General features: G+C 39.5%; 1 protein-coding gene across 1 annotated transcript; it reads right to left on the bottom strand.

Annotated features, from left to right (window-relative positions):
* Positions 1 to 208: 208 nt before the first annotated feature.
* Positions 209 to 14,761, bottom strand: LOC131246613 (E3 ubiquitin-protein ligase ORTHRUS 2). The gene is made up of 9 exons (XM_058246909.1): positions 14,172 to 14,761; positions 12,711 to 13,243; positions 11,785 to 11,910; positions 5,730 to 5,829; positions 5,202 to 5,263; positions 5,001 to 5,103; positions 4,048 to 4,183; positions 2,025 to 2,242; positions 209 to 955 (listed from the first exon to the last, which is right to left on the bottom strand). Exons 1-9 carry the CDS (start codon positions 14,628 to 14,630, stop codon positions 605 to 607), a joined length of 2,088 nt encoding a protein of 695 aa, XP_058102892.1. The 5' UTR covers positions 14,631 to 14,761; the 3' UTR covers positions 209 to 604.
* Positions 14,762 to 20,019: the final 5,258 nt, after the last annotated feature.

The raw sequence follows: 20,019 nt of genomic DNA, 5'->3' as shown, positions 1-20,019 counted from the left end.
CATCCCATATACATGGCCATACATATGGGTCCCATCATATCACAATTCCAGATCGCCAAAAAGAAGTATCAAACATGCAATCATGTGAGCAGTACTACAATTCATCATCATATCACATTGCAGGTATTGCCTAACAACCGTAACACGCTTACAGCCAACTTAATAAAAACTAAATTGAAAAAACTGTAACAGCAACATATCGGGCGTTACAAATCATTTTCTTTTTCATAACAGCCGTTATGGCCACATAACAGCATAATGGGGCCAGCTGTCTCCATTACATAATGGTTGTTGGATACCTTGATCATATCAATCAATAACTCAAAATGTACTATGTAAATCTTCTATTAGAAATTTAATAATGTTGTCAAGGTGACAAAAAGATTGAAACTTATATTGACATTTTGGCACCCAAAATGTTATTTTTCCTCCTCTTTAATTTGGAAGTTGAAGATCGAGGCCCAATTTCATGGACCGTCTTTATACCAGATATGGTGGGCATGCAAAAATAAATAAAAATCGGGCAGACTAAAAGACTCAAAAAAGAATGAAATGTACCTGCAGCCAGCAACCGAACAATTTAACCCACCAGATCGCATTCCAATTACTCAAAATCATCGTCGGACGAAGACCGCACATGGAGCGGGCTAGATGGGGAATCATGTCCTGCTTCTGCATCACTGGACTTCTTGCTCTTCTTTGCCTTCTTCCCATTGGTACTGTTCTCCGTCTTCTTCCGCTTGGGTACCACCACCTCCACTTGGTTTTTGGCAACCTCCTCATCACTGCCACCTTCTGCCTTTTCAGGATTTTCAGAGCCAACTTCGGTATCTCCGTCTGCATCATCAGACTTTTTCTCGTCTGTACCCTCGCTTCCTTCCTCATTCAAATCCTCAACATTCTCCTCAGACTTGGATTTTAGCGATTCAATCACATCCATCAGCTCTCTGTTAACCTGTTGCAATCAAGGTTTTTAGTTCCAGTGTCACGACCATGGTTAAATGACTTAGCAACTTGGACCAACTTGTTCAGCGTTGAGTCGAGTTGCAGCTCACCCAAGTCGTGGGTGAAGCAGCCCGACTCTCATGGGTGGGAGGTGACTCGTAGTGTCAAACCGGATCGGGTCCAACCAAGTTGGAATCGATACATCTAATTCAACCAAGTCTTAAAACCATACACAGCACGTGTCAGTCAAATCCTGGAACCATAGTCGACCGCCCTTATATTAGCGGCCACACCCAATATAACAGTAAGACGTAACATTTTTTTATTATCTAGTTTTGTGCTTTTCTCAATAGCTGGTATAATGTGACACTACCTCTCAGTTTGTGTACAACAAGGATTTGGACTGTTAAACATTTTTAGTTTGAACCATCCATCTGATGGCCACGGTTCTGATGGCTAGGATCATGTGATCAGCGCAGGGATTTCCCATGCCCCGTTGGGGCTGCAACAGTTCAAATTAACCCCAACCTAACTAAACCAACCTAAGTTTGGGTCGTGTTGTCAGGTTCCAAATGTTGGGTATTGGGTTAGGGTTGAGAAAATTCAGGTCAGGCTAGGTCATGCTGGGAAGAATCTCATGTATCTGGGTCGGCTTGGGTCAGTTTATGCTGAGTATAGAGGAATTCATGTTGGGAAGCTCAGGTTGGAATTCGGGTTGAGTTGGGCTGCAGGTTTGGTCTTGTTGAGGTCAGACCAGGCTCCGTTTGACCCTCAACCCTGACCCTCAACCCAACCCGCATGAGTTGCAATGTTGTGGCCCATCCATAGCAAGGGGCATATATTCCATCTTGGAAGGAAGTTTTGATGGGACAACACGGCCAGTATTAGTAGAAATTTTGACGAAAATACCAGCCGATTTGGACCATAACATGAGACATACAGCGGCCCATTATAAAAGCTACGGTCACAAATTACCCATTTCATTAGCCTAAAGACTCATCAAGTCAACAAAAAGGCATCATCAGCCTAAAGACTAATCATGTAACTTTAGAGAAGGAACATATGCTTGATAGACATACCTGAGGATTTTGAAGGAAGTCAGAGATGTCGTTGGGGCACGAGGGGCACTTCATGACATTCTTTTTTACTCGGAGGCTCCGGCCTCCCACATGGGTCCTCTCTCGCACAAATGCTCGGCCTGCAAATGCACCCTCCAAACATGGTTTGCAGAAGTTATGAGCACAGGGAGTCGTGAGCGGAAGCGTCATCACTTTACGACAGAGTAGGCAGCTGAACTCTGCATTATTGGATGCCCAAAAGATTGTAAGAATGGATTGGTAAAAAATAAATAAGAATCAAGGGATGGATTGCCAAACATACCACAATAGATTATTACCAAAGAAAATGAAATGAAAAAAAAGAAATCTACAAAATAAATTCTACAACTTTTCTCATTCATCAATGAGTTTTCTACCCCATCTCGTTTTAGGAAAACCAAATTTATAGTAATCTGTTTTCACTAGATAGTGTGGCATGTACAACACAAATGGAGAGAGGAGAGAGATTGAGAAAGGGTGGGCTAGGTGTGGACTACATGCAAAGAGAGAAAGACCGAAGGAATGGTTTCAACAGAAGCGTCCCCATCTCATTCATTCTAATCATTTGGACCACAAGTTTTACATGAGCTTCCATTTTGGGCACACATTCTAACATGAGCTGCCACAACTGATGGATGGAGTGGATGTCACAAACATGTCACAGTGGCACACATGGTTTTTGTTGGACTTGCTTCTGTAAGGATTTGCATTATGTGCAGATAGACACAAAGTGGAGAGAATGGTACAGGCTACTCTCATGAAAAATGGAAATGATGGAAAAGGGCCATAAATGTCCTTTTGTTTTAAAATCTCTAGATGACTAATTGCAGAGATAAAAATGTCCACTGACTTCTAGTGTTATCTATAATGGTAGATATAAAAACATGTTGTGATCAAACTTTTAATTCAAAGAGCACTCGATAGGATTGTTCGGTGGAAGATGGATAAAGGCATGGACTAGAGAGGATTTGAAGAGTCTTCAGGCTCCTGTGCGTGTGGGGTCCGTGGTATGTCATCCAGAATGCTAATCATCATGGGATGTGGATGTAGGAAGCCCTAGAAATCTGCTAGATTGGATGATCCAAACCCTTCAATCTGTGGCCTACAGATTGAAGGTTAAAAAACAGCAAAAGTCCACATTCAGTAAAATATGGAGCAAAGAAGGATTAGGATCATCAGATCTTTGGGAGAGTTTCTGAGCATTCCCATCCAACGTGAATCAGTCCTCAGATGAATGATCTGATTCATGGAACCATGGAACAAATGCAGGCAAGGCTGTGACTCAGTGAACTAAACACTTACAGAAACTCAAGTGATTATAATTCCTAAGGATAGATAGTACCAACATCTTTTCTGTGTGTGACTGTAATGAAGAGGGTACAGGTGGTATCTCTCGGACAAGCTAGACTTCACTCAGGCTCAGCAACTCATCCACTGTACACATGGCATACATCCATGCCAATTTTAGCTCTGCCCCACCATGGATACAGAATTCACACTCAGTGGGGCAAAATTAACCGCATGATTTTCCCTGTTCAACTACAACCGCTGATTATTTTTATATTCACCATCATGTTTTTTTAAGACTCAAACAAATCAAATGCAAGTCTGAGACTACTTGGACTGCGATGATTCACCTCCAACTCATCCAAGTTGACTTGGACCCAGTTAAACTGGATCCAGTTCAGCACCACAAGTCACCCCAATAATTCACCTCCAGCTCAAATAAGTCAGGGCTCAACTCAACGCCAGACTAGTTACCTGACTTGCCAAGTCCTTTAACGATGTTCACCATACGTTTATTCGCACTTGGACAGGATTGTGCGACGATCCATAAGAGTCATGCTCTGTCCAAGTTGGGCCATCATTTGGATGACCTAGATTAACATTCATGTATGGCAATTGCCAAGCATACAATGGATGGGATGTAGCATACAAGTGAGGTCTCCTGCTGGGCCAAATTTCAATTCTTTCACTATAGAAAAGGGCAGAAAGGAGTCTAAACCTTTTAGGAGCCTGTCTCTGACAGAGAGGCCTTGTGTTGTAGATTTTCGACCTCTCTTTCTGTCTTCAGGATTTCCAGTGTCTGCAGATCTTCTGCTCATCGGCGGTGGCTTTGTCCACTTCCAGCCATTCCCTTCCTGATAGATAGAAACATAAGACATCTCAGTGCACAAAAGAAACCTACGGCATAAAAACAGTGGAAACCCATGATCAAAATCTAGAAATGAAAACATATCCCCAAACACATTTAAGAACATTTGCCCTTTTATTCATCATATGCTTTTATTTCAGTTCATGCAAGTGGGGCCCATAGTTCAGTTAATCAAGAACATTATGAGAACTACCATGGATCAACCATGCCACAAATATCTCCCACGTATGAAGTTCCTAGCTACCAATTATAGGCTCCTTTTATGTGGAACATCAACATTGTATTTCTTTTCTCAATTGTCTACTAGAATATGAACCGTCTTTGATCATATGGAGGAGATTTTCAAAGAATGAGCCCCACTACAAACTGAAAACCAGTATTGCAGCGGATACCATTGGGCTGAGGATCAGACGATTCATCTAAAAAATGAATATTCTTACAAAAGTTTCTTAAACAACAAATAGTGGTGCATGTGCTTGGATGTGCATCCAAATCCCATTAATGTAGACATCATCAGAGCACCCCTGAATGTTTATTTTTATTTTCTTTTTCCATTATTTACGAGAGATGTCACCCCAATTCTCTCAGTACTGTGTTTTGAGAGGCAGGAAAAAAGAGAAGCTCATTAGACAAGCTTACACTTCTACACCTCTTACAAAAAATGATAACCCACCATGTTTTTGGATAACAGAAGAAGAAACAATAAATTCAAGCCAAATACAAGTGCAGGAAAAATAGAGAGAGAGAGAGAGAGAGAGAGAGAGAGAGAGAGAGAGAGAGAGATGATATGTGGATATGCATACTTCATAGTCCCATGCCGGTTTCTCCTTCCTTTCTGTAACATCAGTTGCATTCTTCAGCTCTTTAATGCCAGGCAAAGGTCTTGGGCGATCCCCATGTTCATCACTGCATTTTTTTAGTTTAAGATAGGAAAGGAAAAAAGGTCCCATCAGCACAACGTAGATTAAGAGCAGAACTCTGAGAGCAGGACACCCGAAACAAACCTTGTCCATGGCGCAGGTTCATCATCACATCGAACAAACAGATACCTGCAGACTTTGAAACCCTGAAACCAAGTTCGGCATAGCTTATCAATCTCTCTTCAGCAGCAATTGCTCACTAGTTAATGTAAGGCCAAAAACTCAGAAATTGATTCAAACAAAAAAATAGAAGGAAAAAAGGAAACGAGAACCGAAAGCACCTATTTACAAACAGTTAAAAAGCACCCAATGCAATTATGAACAGAACTCGGGCCTGGGCCTTTCCCAAACTAAAGAAATACAGAGATGGCCATTCATAGAAATGCAAGAGAACAAAAAATATGAAGAACATATTGGACACGCAGCAGCACAAACCCACTTGAGAGGTTCTTCCCGTAAAAGAAAAGGAAGACATGCAAGATGCTACTGTGGCTCCCTCCATATTCTTGAGACCATTGATTAGCAGCCAAGCTAGACCGAAAGCAGCCAAGAAAACCAAACATATCTTGAAACATCAGATTAAAGACCACCTAATTAAGCGCATGACAATACCTGGACTCCAACTTTGCGCCAGCATTTCTCAATCCTGTAAATTCCATCATACCGCACTCCAGTTTCAGGTGCATAGCAAGAGCGTTTCTCCTTGTGTGACCTGCTCATGAAACAAAATTTTAGAGAAAAGCTGTTGCTTTAGACTAGACATCAGAGCAATATCTGGTCGTAAGCTAAAATCTCTATGCAATTTCAAGTTAAATAGAAGTATGTCTGTCAAGCAAAGGCATTGCACAGAACCCAATGAAGAGGCATTTCCTTAAGACTGAAATTTGACTATAAATACTAATAGTTAAATTGGCGAGAGACTGCATCTCATTTGTTGCCACTTAAGATACTATGGAAAGGTGGGGGGGGGGGGGGGGAGAGAGTAGGAGACATAGGAAGAGGAAAAATTGTAGTAAATGTGTGGGCCACATGCAAAGAGTGAAAGAGAGAAGGGATCTCATGATTTTCAAAGGTGGGCAATCCATCTCCACTTTTTCATGTGTTGTGGCGCACTCAAACTTTAAATCTGCTTCGTCTTTTGGGCCAACATCCTAACATGAGCCAGCAAAACAAATTAACAGTATGGATTTCACATAGCCATCATGGTGAGCACCACAAAGCCTCTGTTGCACGCTCCCTACTACTATGCTCCATGCATGCTACATGCAAAGTGAAGTTCTGGCAGCCTGCCAGCATCACAGAATTGAAAAAAATGCAGCTAAAATCTAAGCCGTTGCAGGCTTTCTGCAGTGATATCTGAACCACATGCCAGACAACAGCCACATTTTCCAGCTCCAAAAATACCCCCAACTTCATTTAAAATGTCTTCTTGTGTTCTTTGACTATTGAAAGTTTTTCATCCTACAAAACTAATTGGCGGGCAAAAGCTGGTTGAGTTAGATATAGGACAGATATGAGCGTTCATTCAATAGGAATTGATAGGAGCAATCACACAGTCACCAACCAGCTCATTCTCACAAAAGAAAGAAAAAAAAAAAAGTGAAGAAGTTTCAATATAACCTTCATGCCAACCACTGTTCAGAGTAATGACACAAAACGTGCAGCAATACCAAAATTCCATTATTCATATTTCAGATGTGCTACCTCATTAACTTACTAATTGTCCTAGGGCAAGCTCACACGTTATTTTATTCTAAAAATTAGCTTTTAGACATGCTAAAAAATAAACTTCCCAAGGCATTTTCATTTACATTCTCATCAATTTATCTTGCCCCAGGTTATTTCAGAAATCCTACTTCGTTTTAATATTAATCAGATGGTTACTTGAAGTTGTAGGTTTAAAGTTTTGAACTATGTGAATAGTAGGACTGCATTAAGCAAATGAGAAGGCTTTACATTTTAGTTCGTTAGATAAAAGATTTAGTCCTTTTATAATTAATTGATAAAAACTCTAAAAAGGGAAGACAATTTATAAAACATAAGAACCTGGTCAAAAAATATGGATAATGAGAATGAAGTCTTATAATAAATGGTGAAGTACATTTAACCTGCAGATGGGTCTACAACTCTACCATGACATTTACTTTATCAATTTCCCAATCTTTCATCAAAAATGAATAATGAAACCTACAACCAAATGGCTAAAGATTACACTATCCAAGATTTCAAGCACTAGAAGCTAGCCATTATCGAAGATGAGATTAAAGAGCATGGTTCAAAATATCATACAACTTGGCTTCCCCCAAGTCATCAGCTTCGATTAGGACTGGTACAAGTCACCAGACAGAGCAGGGATCGAAACAACCAAAACAGAACAAACCAGGGTGAGTCATACTAGTTTCAGTCTCCTCCAAGACCGCTATTTAAAACAATTGATTAAGCATTGTTTCTTGGAAAGATTATCTTCTAGCCAAATCATATGAGAGGCAAACAAAATTGTCACCAGCCTTGGTAAGGAGGTTTCCTCAAGATCTTCACTAGAATGAGCAGTCACTGCTTCTCCCCCATGACATTGTATTCTCATTTTGAACTTTAAATGAAACTATCTATTACTAGAAATTTTTACACGATCTGTCCAGATAAGGCCCCACACACAAAAGACAGTCAAAACTTGTAATGATTTGATAGGGAATTTCACATATGCCTCTAGTTTTTTGCTGTTACAAGCAAACACCACGGTTTAAAAACTCAACTCGACTCAAAAGCCAGCAAGTGAGGTCTTGATATTCATGACTCAGCACCAATTTTTAAAATATAATAATAATGAAACATTAGTAAAATAGTAAATGCTGCCTCTCTAAAAGAAAGTATAGCAAATTTACAGAGAATAAGGGGTAAAAATAGGAAACCCTTATCATTAATAGAGGACTTCTCCAAAAACAACCATCTCATTAAAAATTGATTAAAACAGTTGGTGATAAATGACTTGGGCACGTCAGGGAGTCAGGTCAACCACGCCTAAAATCTTGACAAAGCAATAAACTCTTGGCCATTCATGATTTTGGTTGAGTCAACTCAAAAAGATGGTCACGTTGACTGAACTGCTTTCGAGTTTTCAAACCATGCAAAACTAATCTTGGTGACAAACATATTGTGGCATTGATCCAGGGGCAATGACCCACTGCCAGAATTCAGCTGCGCAGGAATTAATCCTATACACAACATGCAAAAATTTACTTAGGCAAGTCCCCCCCGGCCAATAAAACTGATTTAGCTTAGCCCACTGAAATTTATTGACCAACATAGCTTTGACAACCATCACCATCATCACCTAAGCCTTATTATACCAATTAATTGGGTTCAGCCACATGAATCTTATTCCGTCGGATCATGATAGAAATTATGGCATAAGTTTGACACCTGAAGCCAACCTGACACAACCCGACTTTATCCAGGCTTGGGACCAGGAATGAGAACACAAAAACTCCCACAGCCACAATGTAATACTGTTAACACGATTTAGTAGCCATAGGTTGATTACAATCACTTTCATCAGAGAATATATAGAAATAAATTTCTTGCACATAGTTTTGAAAACTTGGCCAAGAATTTTAATGAATAATTAGTTAATTACCAAATATCAAGGAGAATAGGAGGTTGCATTTAGCAGTTAAGACAACTTTACAAAAGAGAACATGCATATTCAGTAATTTCAAAACTGCAGTGTAGTAAAAACTAAACAGCATACACATCTTAAGAGACACTGCATTGTATCAAAACCTTCAGCACAAATCAAACAATGCAAATGGTACCTTGAGTTCATCTTGAAAATTCAATACGATATATTGTTTGTGTATACCATACATGCATATTTAATATAAAAATTGATGGTCCAAATAAAATACGGCATAGAAAAACAGTCCAATCATGGATACAAACGTTTATAATGCATCCCAACTTTGATTACCTGTCTCTCTAAAGAACCACTTTGATTGGATGACTCTAACCATTAACAGCTAGGAATATGTATGGCCCATATTTTAGGCCCACCTTTAATTCCTCAAGTCACTTTGATAAGATGATGGTAACCAACGATCAACGGCTATCAAAAAGGTTACACTAGAAAAGGTTCAGTCATGGACACTTACACTAGAGGTCCAATGGTCAATTTAGGAAATCCATTACATGAGACCCACCTTTTATTCCCATCCCTCCAAAAAACCACTTTGATATAATGATCCCAGCCATCTAATAATCTAATTGATGAATAGAAAATTGACAATCCAAAACCGTTACACTAGAGGTGTTATCAGTGGCACAAACCGTCCATCAAGCACGGCCCACCTTTCATTGTGGGTCCTCCTAAAAATCATTTTGATCAGATGATTCTAACCATTACTTGGGAAATAGATTATCCCTATCAATTATAATAGAGGAGTTTGAATGATTGATTGTCTTCCTAACCATCTAATTAATAGCTAGGAAGATGGAAAGTCCATATTGCTTACAATAGAGCTCAAGATATTATCTAGACCAGCAATGATGTGGGCCCACCTTTGATTTTCATCCCTCCAAAACATTACCTACATATAATTATCCTAATGGATAGCCCTTATTTATTATAATAGAAATGTCCTACCCATTATCTAGACCCTACATCACGTGGAGCCCACCTTTCATTGCTAATCCCTCCAAAAAAGTCACTTTGCCCAAATGATCCTAGCTAGTGACCATCGGCTAAGAAATGGATGATCCGTATTGATTATACCAGAAAAGGGTTTAATGATCATCCTCACGTGGGACCCAAAAGTTGCATCACTCTAAAAATTACTTTTATCATATGATGCTAACCACCCGAGCAATAGCTTGGACACTTGGCAGTCCATATTAAGTAAATGGTCAATGACTAGGACATTTCATCATGTAGGATCTGCCTAGGGAAGTGGAGATTTGGTGGTAGCAGGTGTGAATCAATCACAAGCTCACCCGAGGAAACCTTTGATTCACCAACTTAGTGAAATGGGGAATTTTAAATTTTTAGAATTGCCAAGTTCAAGATTTAAGCCCCCATTGCTAATTGGGAAATGGGTTAATTTAGCAGTTAAGGCTAATCAAACACATTGATCACAAGATTCATGAATTTGGCAATTAAAATTATGCCAAGTTAATGAATTCGGTGCCCATCCAAGCACCCCCTTGAGCAATTGCAAGCATAAGCAGTTGGGTATAAGTGTGTTTTGTAATAAATACAAGGGCACTTTTATCTTTCCATCGTCATAATATAAAACTTAAAACCACTTCCACAAATAGAGATCTTCCTGTTCTCTAAATCTAACAAAAGTTAGTATCATTTTAAGAGACCTGCACTTGCAGTTAGTTTTCTAATTATATCATTATTTATTGTGAATATAACGGGCACATATGGAGCATGCAAAAATAACACTTCTTTAGGCCACCTTAGGCATACAATCCTTCAGAAAAAATTCTCAGGGACCAGTAGGATCTTGTGCTGCCTCATAGCCAGGTTAGCAGCTGGTCATTCAGTGGGCACCCAGCAACATGAAAGTAATGGGAGAATGGAATGACGCCTAGCAAAACAAAAATGATGGGGAAAAAACAATGGGAAAACAGAACCATCAACACACCACAAATGACAAGTCAAAAACCCTACAGTGCGGCATCGGACCAGGAAGCCCACCAAGAAATTATTCTCAGGTATTCTGGTCCAAACGTAACCTAAACTTCAGCGAAGGCCGGAAACGCCTGTTCCTTTGGGGCATTTGGATGGAATGGAAAATCCTAACATGGAAACAACTTTTTTTTTTCAAATATTCTTCTAAAAGGAAAGCTAGAAAAATCTACTTCGGGGGGCTGTTTGGATTCTTGGTAAGGAAAAAAAAAAGGTCCTTTCCCATGTAACCGGTTTTACTATGTCTGCAAAAGACTTTTTGCAAGAAACGCATTTTCCCACAGCAAAAATTTTCTTATGCCAATTTGACAATGTGACAATACATCATGGGTGACATAAGCCATTGTCCATTTCCAAGTGCCCAACATGTAATGTGCAACTGCCATGTGCCAGTTGCCTGGTGCCATTTTCCATCATCTAGTGCCCCACATGTGCCATGTGCCATTGTCAATCATCAATTGCCCCACATATGCCATCTGCCAATGCACTTCATGTGCCAATATCCATCTTCAAACACCCTACATGTATCACATGTGATAATGTGTCACCATCCATCTTCAAGCGCCCCAAGACTACCAGTGTGTGACGTGTGCCCCACATGCCACCATCTAGTTTTAAGCACCCCATCAGTCTCACATGCGTCCCCATCCATCTTCCAGCACCCTACATGTGATGCGTGTAAATGCTCCACATATGCCACATGTGCCCCCTAAGAGGAAACATAACATGATAACTTTTTTGGACGTTCTGCCAAATGCATGCCAAAACTTCATGATTTCATCTTGCTAAAAGTGGTTTTTACTTTTGAAAAGATTACATCTGTTATCATAATGGTGATTTGTCAACATGAACTAGATGATTAAAGTGGCCCCTCTATTACTAATAAATTATTCAGAAGGACATCTTTAATAGTTGATAAAAATGCTTAATAATAATAAATTCTGCTAACAGCCACCCATCCAGGGTTTGTGTATATACCTCACCACTCGAACTGGGTAACCTTTCTTGCAGCTGACTCGCAATGCCTCATTCAGCTTCTCGAATTTCTGGTCAAAGGACTGTTCCTTGTTAGTTCGCCTGTTGCCACTCAAGTCTCTCCCGCCACTGCCCATCATAATAACAATAAAGGAAACAAAAAACCAAATCAATATAAATCCAACAGAAACAGACCATGCTAGGAGCCTCGGACGCATGTCAAAAGGGACAATTCAAAAATCCAACTCAGACTTCCAACTTAGACCATGCTAGGAGCCTAGGACACATGCAGACTCATGGGACTCCACCTTAATAGGAAAATGCAAAATCAGCTCAATATCAAAAATAGGTCATCTTTGCAGGTCTGCTCAACAAAGAATTAGATTAAATTAGATTATCGTCCTTGGGAAAAGGATGTCCATGGCCCACTCCGTCAGGGTTTCAATCAAATGTGAATCAACATCAAGTCAGGCCAAGTCGAATCAAGTTATAAAACCCCAGGCATGCGTATAGGAATTAGTATCATGAATTTTCAGAAGGGGAAAAAAGAACGGAAGAAAAAGGAAACACGAGTATGGAAGTGTGGCTGAGCAGATGAAGAGGACAATAAACTCGGTGAGTCAATTCACAACTCAACTGAGTTAATCCACTAAGGACCCAGGAGCTTTGACAGACATTTGGCTGTTAAAGACAGTGACAATCATTGACCAAAAAATGAATTTGAAAGCCAATAAAACCAACATAAAACGGTAATATACATGAGTAATACACCAGCAGAATATAAATGACCACAATTCCAGCCAAATCAACTCGCTGAGTCAACCAGAGCATTGTAGTCCAGAGAACAACAGTCAAATGCAACAACATACAGGTTTCAAATCAACCAAATCCCAGAAGCAATAAGTTGACATAAAAGGCAGAAAAGATACCTTCCTGTGTAGAGAAACCACTCGCCATGATCCTCATCATCCTCATAGCCTCCTGATAATGCCACCGACTGCGCCCCGTAATCCGATTGCCCAGCAATCCCGGCAACATGGGGTAGGTGGGCCCCCCACTGCCTGCACTCCATGCGGTCCTCCCAAGACTCCCCCACCAGCACTCCTTGGTTTCTCTCAGGATCATTAACCGCAGGAATCGGGCCAAAATGGTCAGGTGGGACAGTGACAAAGATCTTCCCACTGCATGCGTTTGCCTTCCCAGCCCTCTTCGCACGCTCTGTCGTGAACGCCTTGTCGGGCCGGTTCTGGTTGTGCATGAAGGGAAGTGGTTTCAGGGTGGCGCCAGAGGCAGCAGATTTTTCTGTCCGCGCCATCCTGATCGCGACGACAAGCGCCGAGTTGATCCTTGGCTGGCTCGCCATCTTCGGGGGGATGGTGTGGCGGCATTTTGCGCACGTACGCTTACCTTGGGCGACCCACTTCTGGAAGCATTTCAGGCAGAAGTTGTGCCCACACGGCGTCTGAAACACAAGATAGAGAGAGAACTCAGTACAAGACAGCAATGGAAAGCCCCATCAACCAACTAGACTGAGCTCTTTCCCATGATAAATGGGCTCAAACCGAGTCCACTCGGTCGAGTTAAAAGGAACCCATGAACCTTCCAAATGACTTTCGTGGCCTTGCAGATGACGTGAACACATGCAACTTTCGAGAAGCTGGTAATGGTATTTTGGTCATTTTAAGAGTTCTTCCATCTTAATCAAAATTCAGAAAATCACCTTCACTGGTCTGAGCTTCTGATCAACTCGTGAGTTTTTCCAACAGAGACTCAGTTGAAACCGAGTTGAATCAGGACGAGTCCGGATCCGACCACCTCAACTTCGCAACTACCCAAATCCCACTAACATTTCAATTCCAATCGTTGCCACTGAAAGCGCAGACCGAGTGGAATCGGGCGAGTTGAGAACCGGTGCCGTACAACACTCATCCAGGCCCAGCCCATACAAAAAATGGACCGGACGGGCAGGGCTTATCATAGGATCTTCAGAGCAAGCAGAAAAAACCAGATCCGACCCAGCTATCACTGGGCCTGTCAAAGCCCAGACCCGCCCCGGCCCATTCTAAATATTTCAGCCCAAAATCTTCGGAAAGAGGACTCCATTAAAGCAGAAACGAAGCTTGAAACTGAAATCCAAACGACTCAACGAATTTTTTTTAAAAAAAAAAAAAACAGAAAAACAGAACACGAATTCCATCAAACGCACATCCAAATTTTCAAAATCCAAAATCTCTCCGCAAAAAAAAAATGAATACTAAAAAGCAAACAAACCTAAAAAAATCAATCGATGAAAACTCAAATGAGAGCTTCCAGAAGAAAGAAAGTGAGAATGGAGTCTGACTACAACACGTCTGACAGTAGAGAGAGAAGATAAAGGAAATGAGTCTGACCGTAACGGGTCTCTCTGGCAACTGCATGCAGAAGGAGCAGTTCAAACTCCCATCGAGAAGATCGAGAACACCACCATTCCCTCCCTTCTCTCTCTTCTTCCCATCTCCATCGACCGATGATCGGGCCCCACCAGACATAAGTTCCTGCCGTCTCCTCGCCTTCTCCTCGTCGTTCAACGATCCGTCGGCTTCAATAGCTCGGACGGCGGAAATGAGGTCGTTGGAGAGAGAAGCCGCGACGGACGGTGCGGGCTTGGAGTCGACGGACGGAACTGGGGAGCAGTCGGGACAGTTCCATTGGAGAGTGGAAGAGAGAGATTGGGGAGGAGACGAAAGGCACGGCACGTGCCAGGGGGTAGCGCACGTGTTGCAGATGAGCTTCTCTTCGTCGGATGGGACTTTCTTGCAGAGCATGCAGATGCCGTCACCGTCGCAGGGGAGGTCGCTATCGTGCGCCATGAGTGGGGAAGGTGGTGAAGGATAGGAAGAAAATGACGAGAGAGAGAGAGAGAGCGGGGTTTGAAAAAAAGGGAAGGAGTTTGAATTTGGTGCTCCCTCGTTTTTGGTTTGGTTTTTATTACTGAGGAGTGAGAAGAGATGGAAAGAGAGGTTTTTATAATGGCTTTGGAACTGCTGGAGGTCGTGGGAGACGTGGACTTTCTCTCTCTTCTTTCGCCGTTTTTCTTCTGAGAGAGAGGGGGGGAGAAATGGGATAATTTGAAATGACAAAAATGCCCTTCTTAATTTGAAATTACTAAAATACTCATTGTATCTAAGGAAATATGAAAATAAAAAAAGGATTTTTTTTTATGGGGGCAGAATTCATCGGTGATTTACTAAATTCCCGGGTGGTGTTTTTTGTTAGGGTCGAAATGACCAAAATAACCCCTGCTTTAATTTTTGCCTTCAAACTTAGGGGGTTGATGAACGTGGGGCCCACGTGGTAGGTTTATGACATCTAATCGTTTAGATGTGTGGATCCCACTGTGATGATCGCTAAAAAACCAAAAATAGGTAGATTGAATGGTTAAGATTGATTACTGATGAATTTGAATGTTTTTTTGATGGTGTATTTGTTTTTCTAATGTGTGGGCCACCTTATGATTGGATCTGCAAGATTTTGGTGGTTTGTTTGATTGTTATCGTGGGGTATATGTGTTGGATGGATTGGATGTCATACTTGACTTTATTGTCTTTTAGGAAAAGATTAAATGAGGGTATTTTCTTAACCTTGTCAGTTGAAATGCACCACTCTTAAAATTCGAATTGCTGTAGAATTTTATGGGAAAAATCTTAATTTAAAAATGAGTGTTTCGGTATGTTGGAAAGACACCTGGATGCACATAGAATAGGGAGGAAGGGAGAAAAAGGAAAAAGGGTTGAAGAGATGCAAGGGAATATATTAGATGAGAGTAGACATGGAGAAGAAAAAAGAGATGAGGAAATGATGGATGACTAATGTATATTCTTTTTTATTATTATAACATATTCAAGCAGTGGTGCACCGCGTAATAGATACATAGAGTAGATGTTATACAATTATTCAGGCTAGCTCTATATAACATTTATTGCACTTTAAATATGGGATGCATGCAAATAAGCGTGGAAGTCGGTATTGTAACTTATAACACCCCTTGGGCAATAAAATATCAATGGTTCACTGTCACATCACTATATTTTTTAAATAAATTTATTTTAGTGTGCGTTGAAGATTAATCGCGAGGGTAAAAATGTCCAAAGCTACCATTTTTTTATTCTTTTTTCTTTTGTATCTTCTTGTTAGCTTGTTAGTACACCCACTGTTAGTTCACACTTCACTGTTAGCCACCCCCACTAGGGAATCGATACCAAGACAGCTATTTCATATATAAATGAGGCAACTTTTGAACTTTTTCGGCCTCGCAATTAGTTTACTAATTGGTGGGACCTTCGAATATTTTAATGACAATGGATGATATTTAAAATAAAATAAAAGTGCTAAGGTTATTTTGGAGAGTTGAAAATGCAACCATTATATAGCTACGGTTTAGAGCTATGTATGACAAAAGCATTGAGCAATAATAAATTTGCTCTTATCGTTAGTTTTACCAAAACTAAAACTCTATAACCTAAGAAGGGATTTTGACAGAAAAGAAAAAAGAAATCTTATGTAAGTGTGAGGAACCCCCACCATGAATAGCTTACAGTCTTCTCCCCCTCTTTGCCTGTAATCCGCCCAAGGGTCATGTGAGGCCTGCTGTGATGTGTACGGTGCATAATACCTATTACCTTAAAGTCATGTTAGAATGTCATGGAAAGATGTTTTAGTGCTCGCACTAGCCAACGCGACTGATGTATGTATGAAGTGGATGTTACACAATTATCAAGATCAGCCCCATAGAACCTTTGTCATACTTTATATATGGGTTACAGTACACAAATGGAGAAGTCAAGAAGCTAGTGTAACCTATAACATTTCATGTGTAATAAAATATAAATGGTTCACTGCCAATTAGCTATATTTTTATGATACATTTATCATATATGGCAAAGACTAGTTACTAGGAAAAAATGTCCAAAGCTATTTAACTGTGAGGGCAGAGATGTCTAGAATTGTTGTGGTTACCTAACCCGTATATAAAGCAAGCAACTCTTGGACTTTTTCGACTTCACAATCAGTTTACCAGTTGTTGCAACATTTGAATATTTGAATGACATGGGACATACTTAAAATAAAATAAAATAAAAAATCCAGGGTTATTTTAAAGACTTGAAAATGTGGTCATCATCTAACCCATGGTTTAGAGTTCATTAAATAAACAAATAAATAAAAAGCATTAAAACAACTTAGAGTATGTCCACAAAAAATAATGAGCAATGACAAATTTGGCTTCATTAGTAAATTTTAGTGAAAGTTAAAACTCTAGGACTTAAAGAAGGGATTTTGACTAAAAAAAATAAAATGTATTCATATAAATGTACAAACCCTCTTTGTGAATAGCTTACACCTAATTTTCTCACTCTGCGTGCATGTAGCCTACACAAGACTATATGGGAGCCTACTATGGTGCTTGGGTGGCATCTAATCCGTGCATCTATTTTGTCAAAGGTTGTCTTAAAATGTCAAACAAACATTTATGGAGATTTGAATCCACAGTGGGCCAAGAAATCAAAAGAATTTGGAATGGATCTTATGCCATCGAACCCTTTTATCTTCCTCTTTTGCATATATGTGGCATGTCGGTTTAGCCTCAATACCTCCTCCCCTAGCGCATGCTCTCTCTCTCTCTCTCTCTCTCTCTCTCTCTCTCTCTCCGTTGAACCCTTCTATCTTCTTTTCCCGCATACATGTGAAACATTGGTTTAAACTTCCTCATTTGTCATTGCCGAACTCCCGTGTCTTCTTCTCTTGCATCCATGTGACATTCATCGCCAACCCTTCTATCTTCTTCTCCCGCATACATGTGAAACATCGGTTTAAACTTCCTCATTTGTCATTGCCGAACTCCCGTGTCTTCTTCTCTTGCATCCATATGACATTCATCGCCATTGTCATCTAATCTTTATACCAACTACTTGAGATATGCTCGTGTTAGCCACTGCATTCCTTATTCAATAGAATTGTTATGACTAAAAGCCAAAAATAGTTTTTTCATTACAAATGAAATATCTCAATTTAGAGATTTAGCTCTTCCACTGTTGCATAACTTTTCATAGTTTAAAAATAAAAATTACTTGAAGGATAATTTAAAGTTTTCTTATTTTTTAAAATTTTAATTAGTGAATACAACATAGCGAGCCAACAAATAACTGAATATTATTTTGAATTGTAATGTGAGAATACGAATTTATAAAAGTAACATGTTAGACTTTCTTGGCCACCAATTGTTATATTTTTTTCATTGTGATGAAAAATTATGTTGGGATTTGTGCTGCGAAATCACACAGATGTGAATCTAGGATAGCAATTCAAGAGTACCAAGAAATCACAAGAAAACACAATGATTTAACGTGGAAAACCCCTTCGGAAAAAAATCACAGCATAAAGCGACAGAATTCCACTATAAAAATAAAAATTACAAAGAGAAATGACTTACCCGATTCGAACAACCTCAAATCTCACCCTTACTGTACCCTTTAAAAATCCTAAAACCCTTTTAAGAACCCTTGGAACCCCTTTGGAAAGCCTTAGCATTGCTTAGAAAGGCCTTAGAGACCCTTATTTATAGTTTAGAAAACTCCACTTACGCACCTCTCTAAAACCGTCTCAAATTTACGCAGTCCGCGTAGAATCCACGCACCATCTACATAAGCTTCGACTGGTCGAAGGGCACCTTCAACTGGTTAAGCCTGTCCCTCAACTAGTCGAAGACCTCGAGATTTTCAGAAACCTTGTCATTAGACTTCGAGTTGAGCGGGCTTCGACTGGTCAAAGGGATCCTTAACTAGTCGAGCAGCGCGATGAAAATAAATTTAAGACATCTGTTTTATAACAAACTATAATTATACTTATATATTTTGTCTTGTTTCTCCTAAGTAGGTACAACACATGTTAAAGTATGTGTCGTTGACCCTATCCACTATATATTTACATTTTATGTTAAAAATAGTATTTTCTAAAACTCTGACAATAAACTATAATTGTAGATGGATTAACCATACATCCCCAACAATGTCGGTCCACGTAAAGGTCTTAATATAGCACAATTAATTGCGTTACGGTTACAATACAAGCAATGTTAAAAATAGCATTTTTTAAAGCCCCCAATAATAAGTTATAGACAAAAATGGATTGGAAACACATCCTGACAATGTCAATCTACACAAGGTCTTAATATAGCATAGACAACTATGTTATAGCCGGGATACAAGCGATGCTACTTAACACACACCTCATATCAAAACCACACAACTATCCTTAATCCTCTCTATCTTCACAAGTGTGGCCCATTATTTGATGATCCAAAACGTTGATTTGACATGCCTTGCCATTATAGATAATATGCACAAATTTATCTCGACGAGAAAATCCTAACCTTAAAATAAATGGCATAAGAAATAATAAATTAATTTTAAATAACATAATCCATCAAACCATTGGTCCGCTTTATTATTCTTTTTTTCTTAAATTATCTAAACAAATTAGAGTTGGTCTCTAAATGGTAGAAAGAAAAAAGTTATATGATCATTCACTCTTTGGACATTGACTTTCCTCTTTTCTCTTTGGAATTGATCCCATGATCATGTAGAGCATAACTCTACAAATCAAGTGAGTTGTAATCAACCATGACAACGCCTATCTAATCATCTATAAATTTAACTCTTCATTGTAAGTAGAATGCTCTATTTTAGAGATTTAAGCTTCCATCTACCACATAATTTTTCGTAATTTGAAAGAATGAATTGTTATTTGAAATATATTATTAGTTTTCTTTTCTTATATATATTTTAATATTTTTTTTAATGGTTGTTTGGATGCACACAAAATTGCATGTTGCATGTGTTGTTTTGCATGTGCCATATAGGTCATGAAATGTTTGACTACTTGTAGCGTGCCTTATTTGTTGAGCATGTGGGATAATGAATGGTGGAATATGCAAGGAGCTTAAGATGACCAATGACATGCCTGACATTATGACATATGTGCTCATTGATTGATATATGTGAAACACTTAAAGATTGATGTTAGCACATGTGTGTGTTCAAACACGAATGCTCGTATATGCAAAATATTTAGAATATGTGCACGGAACATTATGTTATTACCTAATTACACATGACTTTTACCATATATATATATATATATATATATATATATATATTTGACCCTTTTAGCAATGATAAACTATTATTAAGAGTTATATTGACC

This window comes from Magnolia sinica, chromosome 5 (genome assembly GCF_029962835.1).
Source record: "Magnolia sinica isolate HGM2019 chromosome 5, MsV1, whole genome shotgun sequence".
NCBI lineage: Eukaryota > Viridiplantae > Streptophyta > Magnoliopsida > Magnoliales > Magnoliaceae > Magnolia > Magnolia sinica.
Note: the sequence above shows the minus strand (reverse complement) of the source record. Positions and strands in the feature narration are given on the sequence as shown.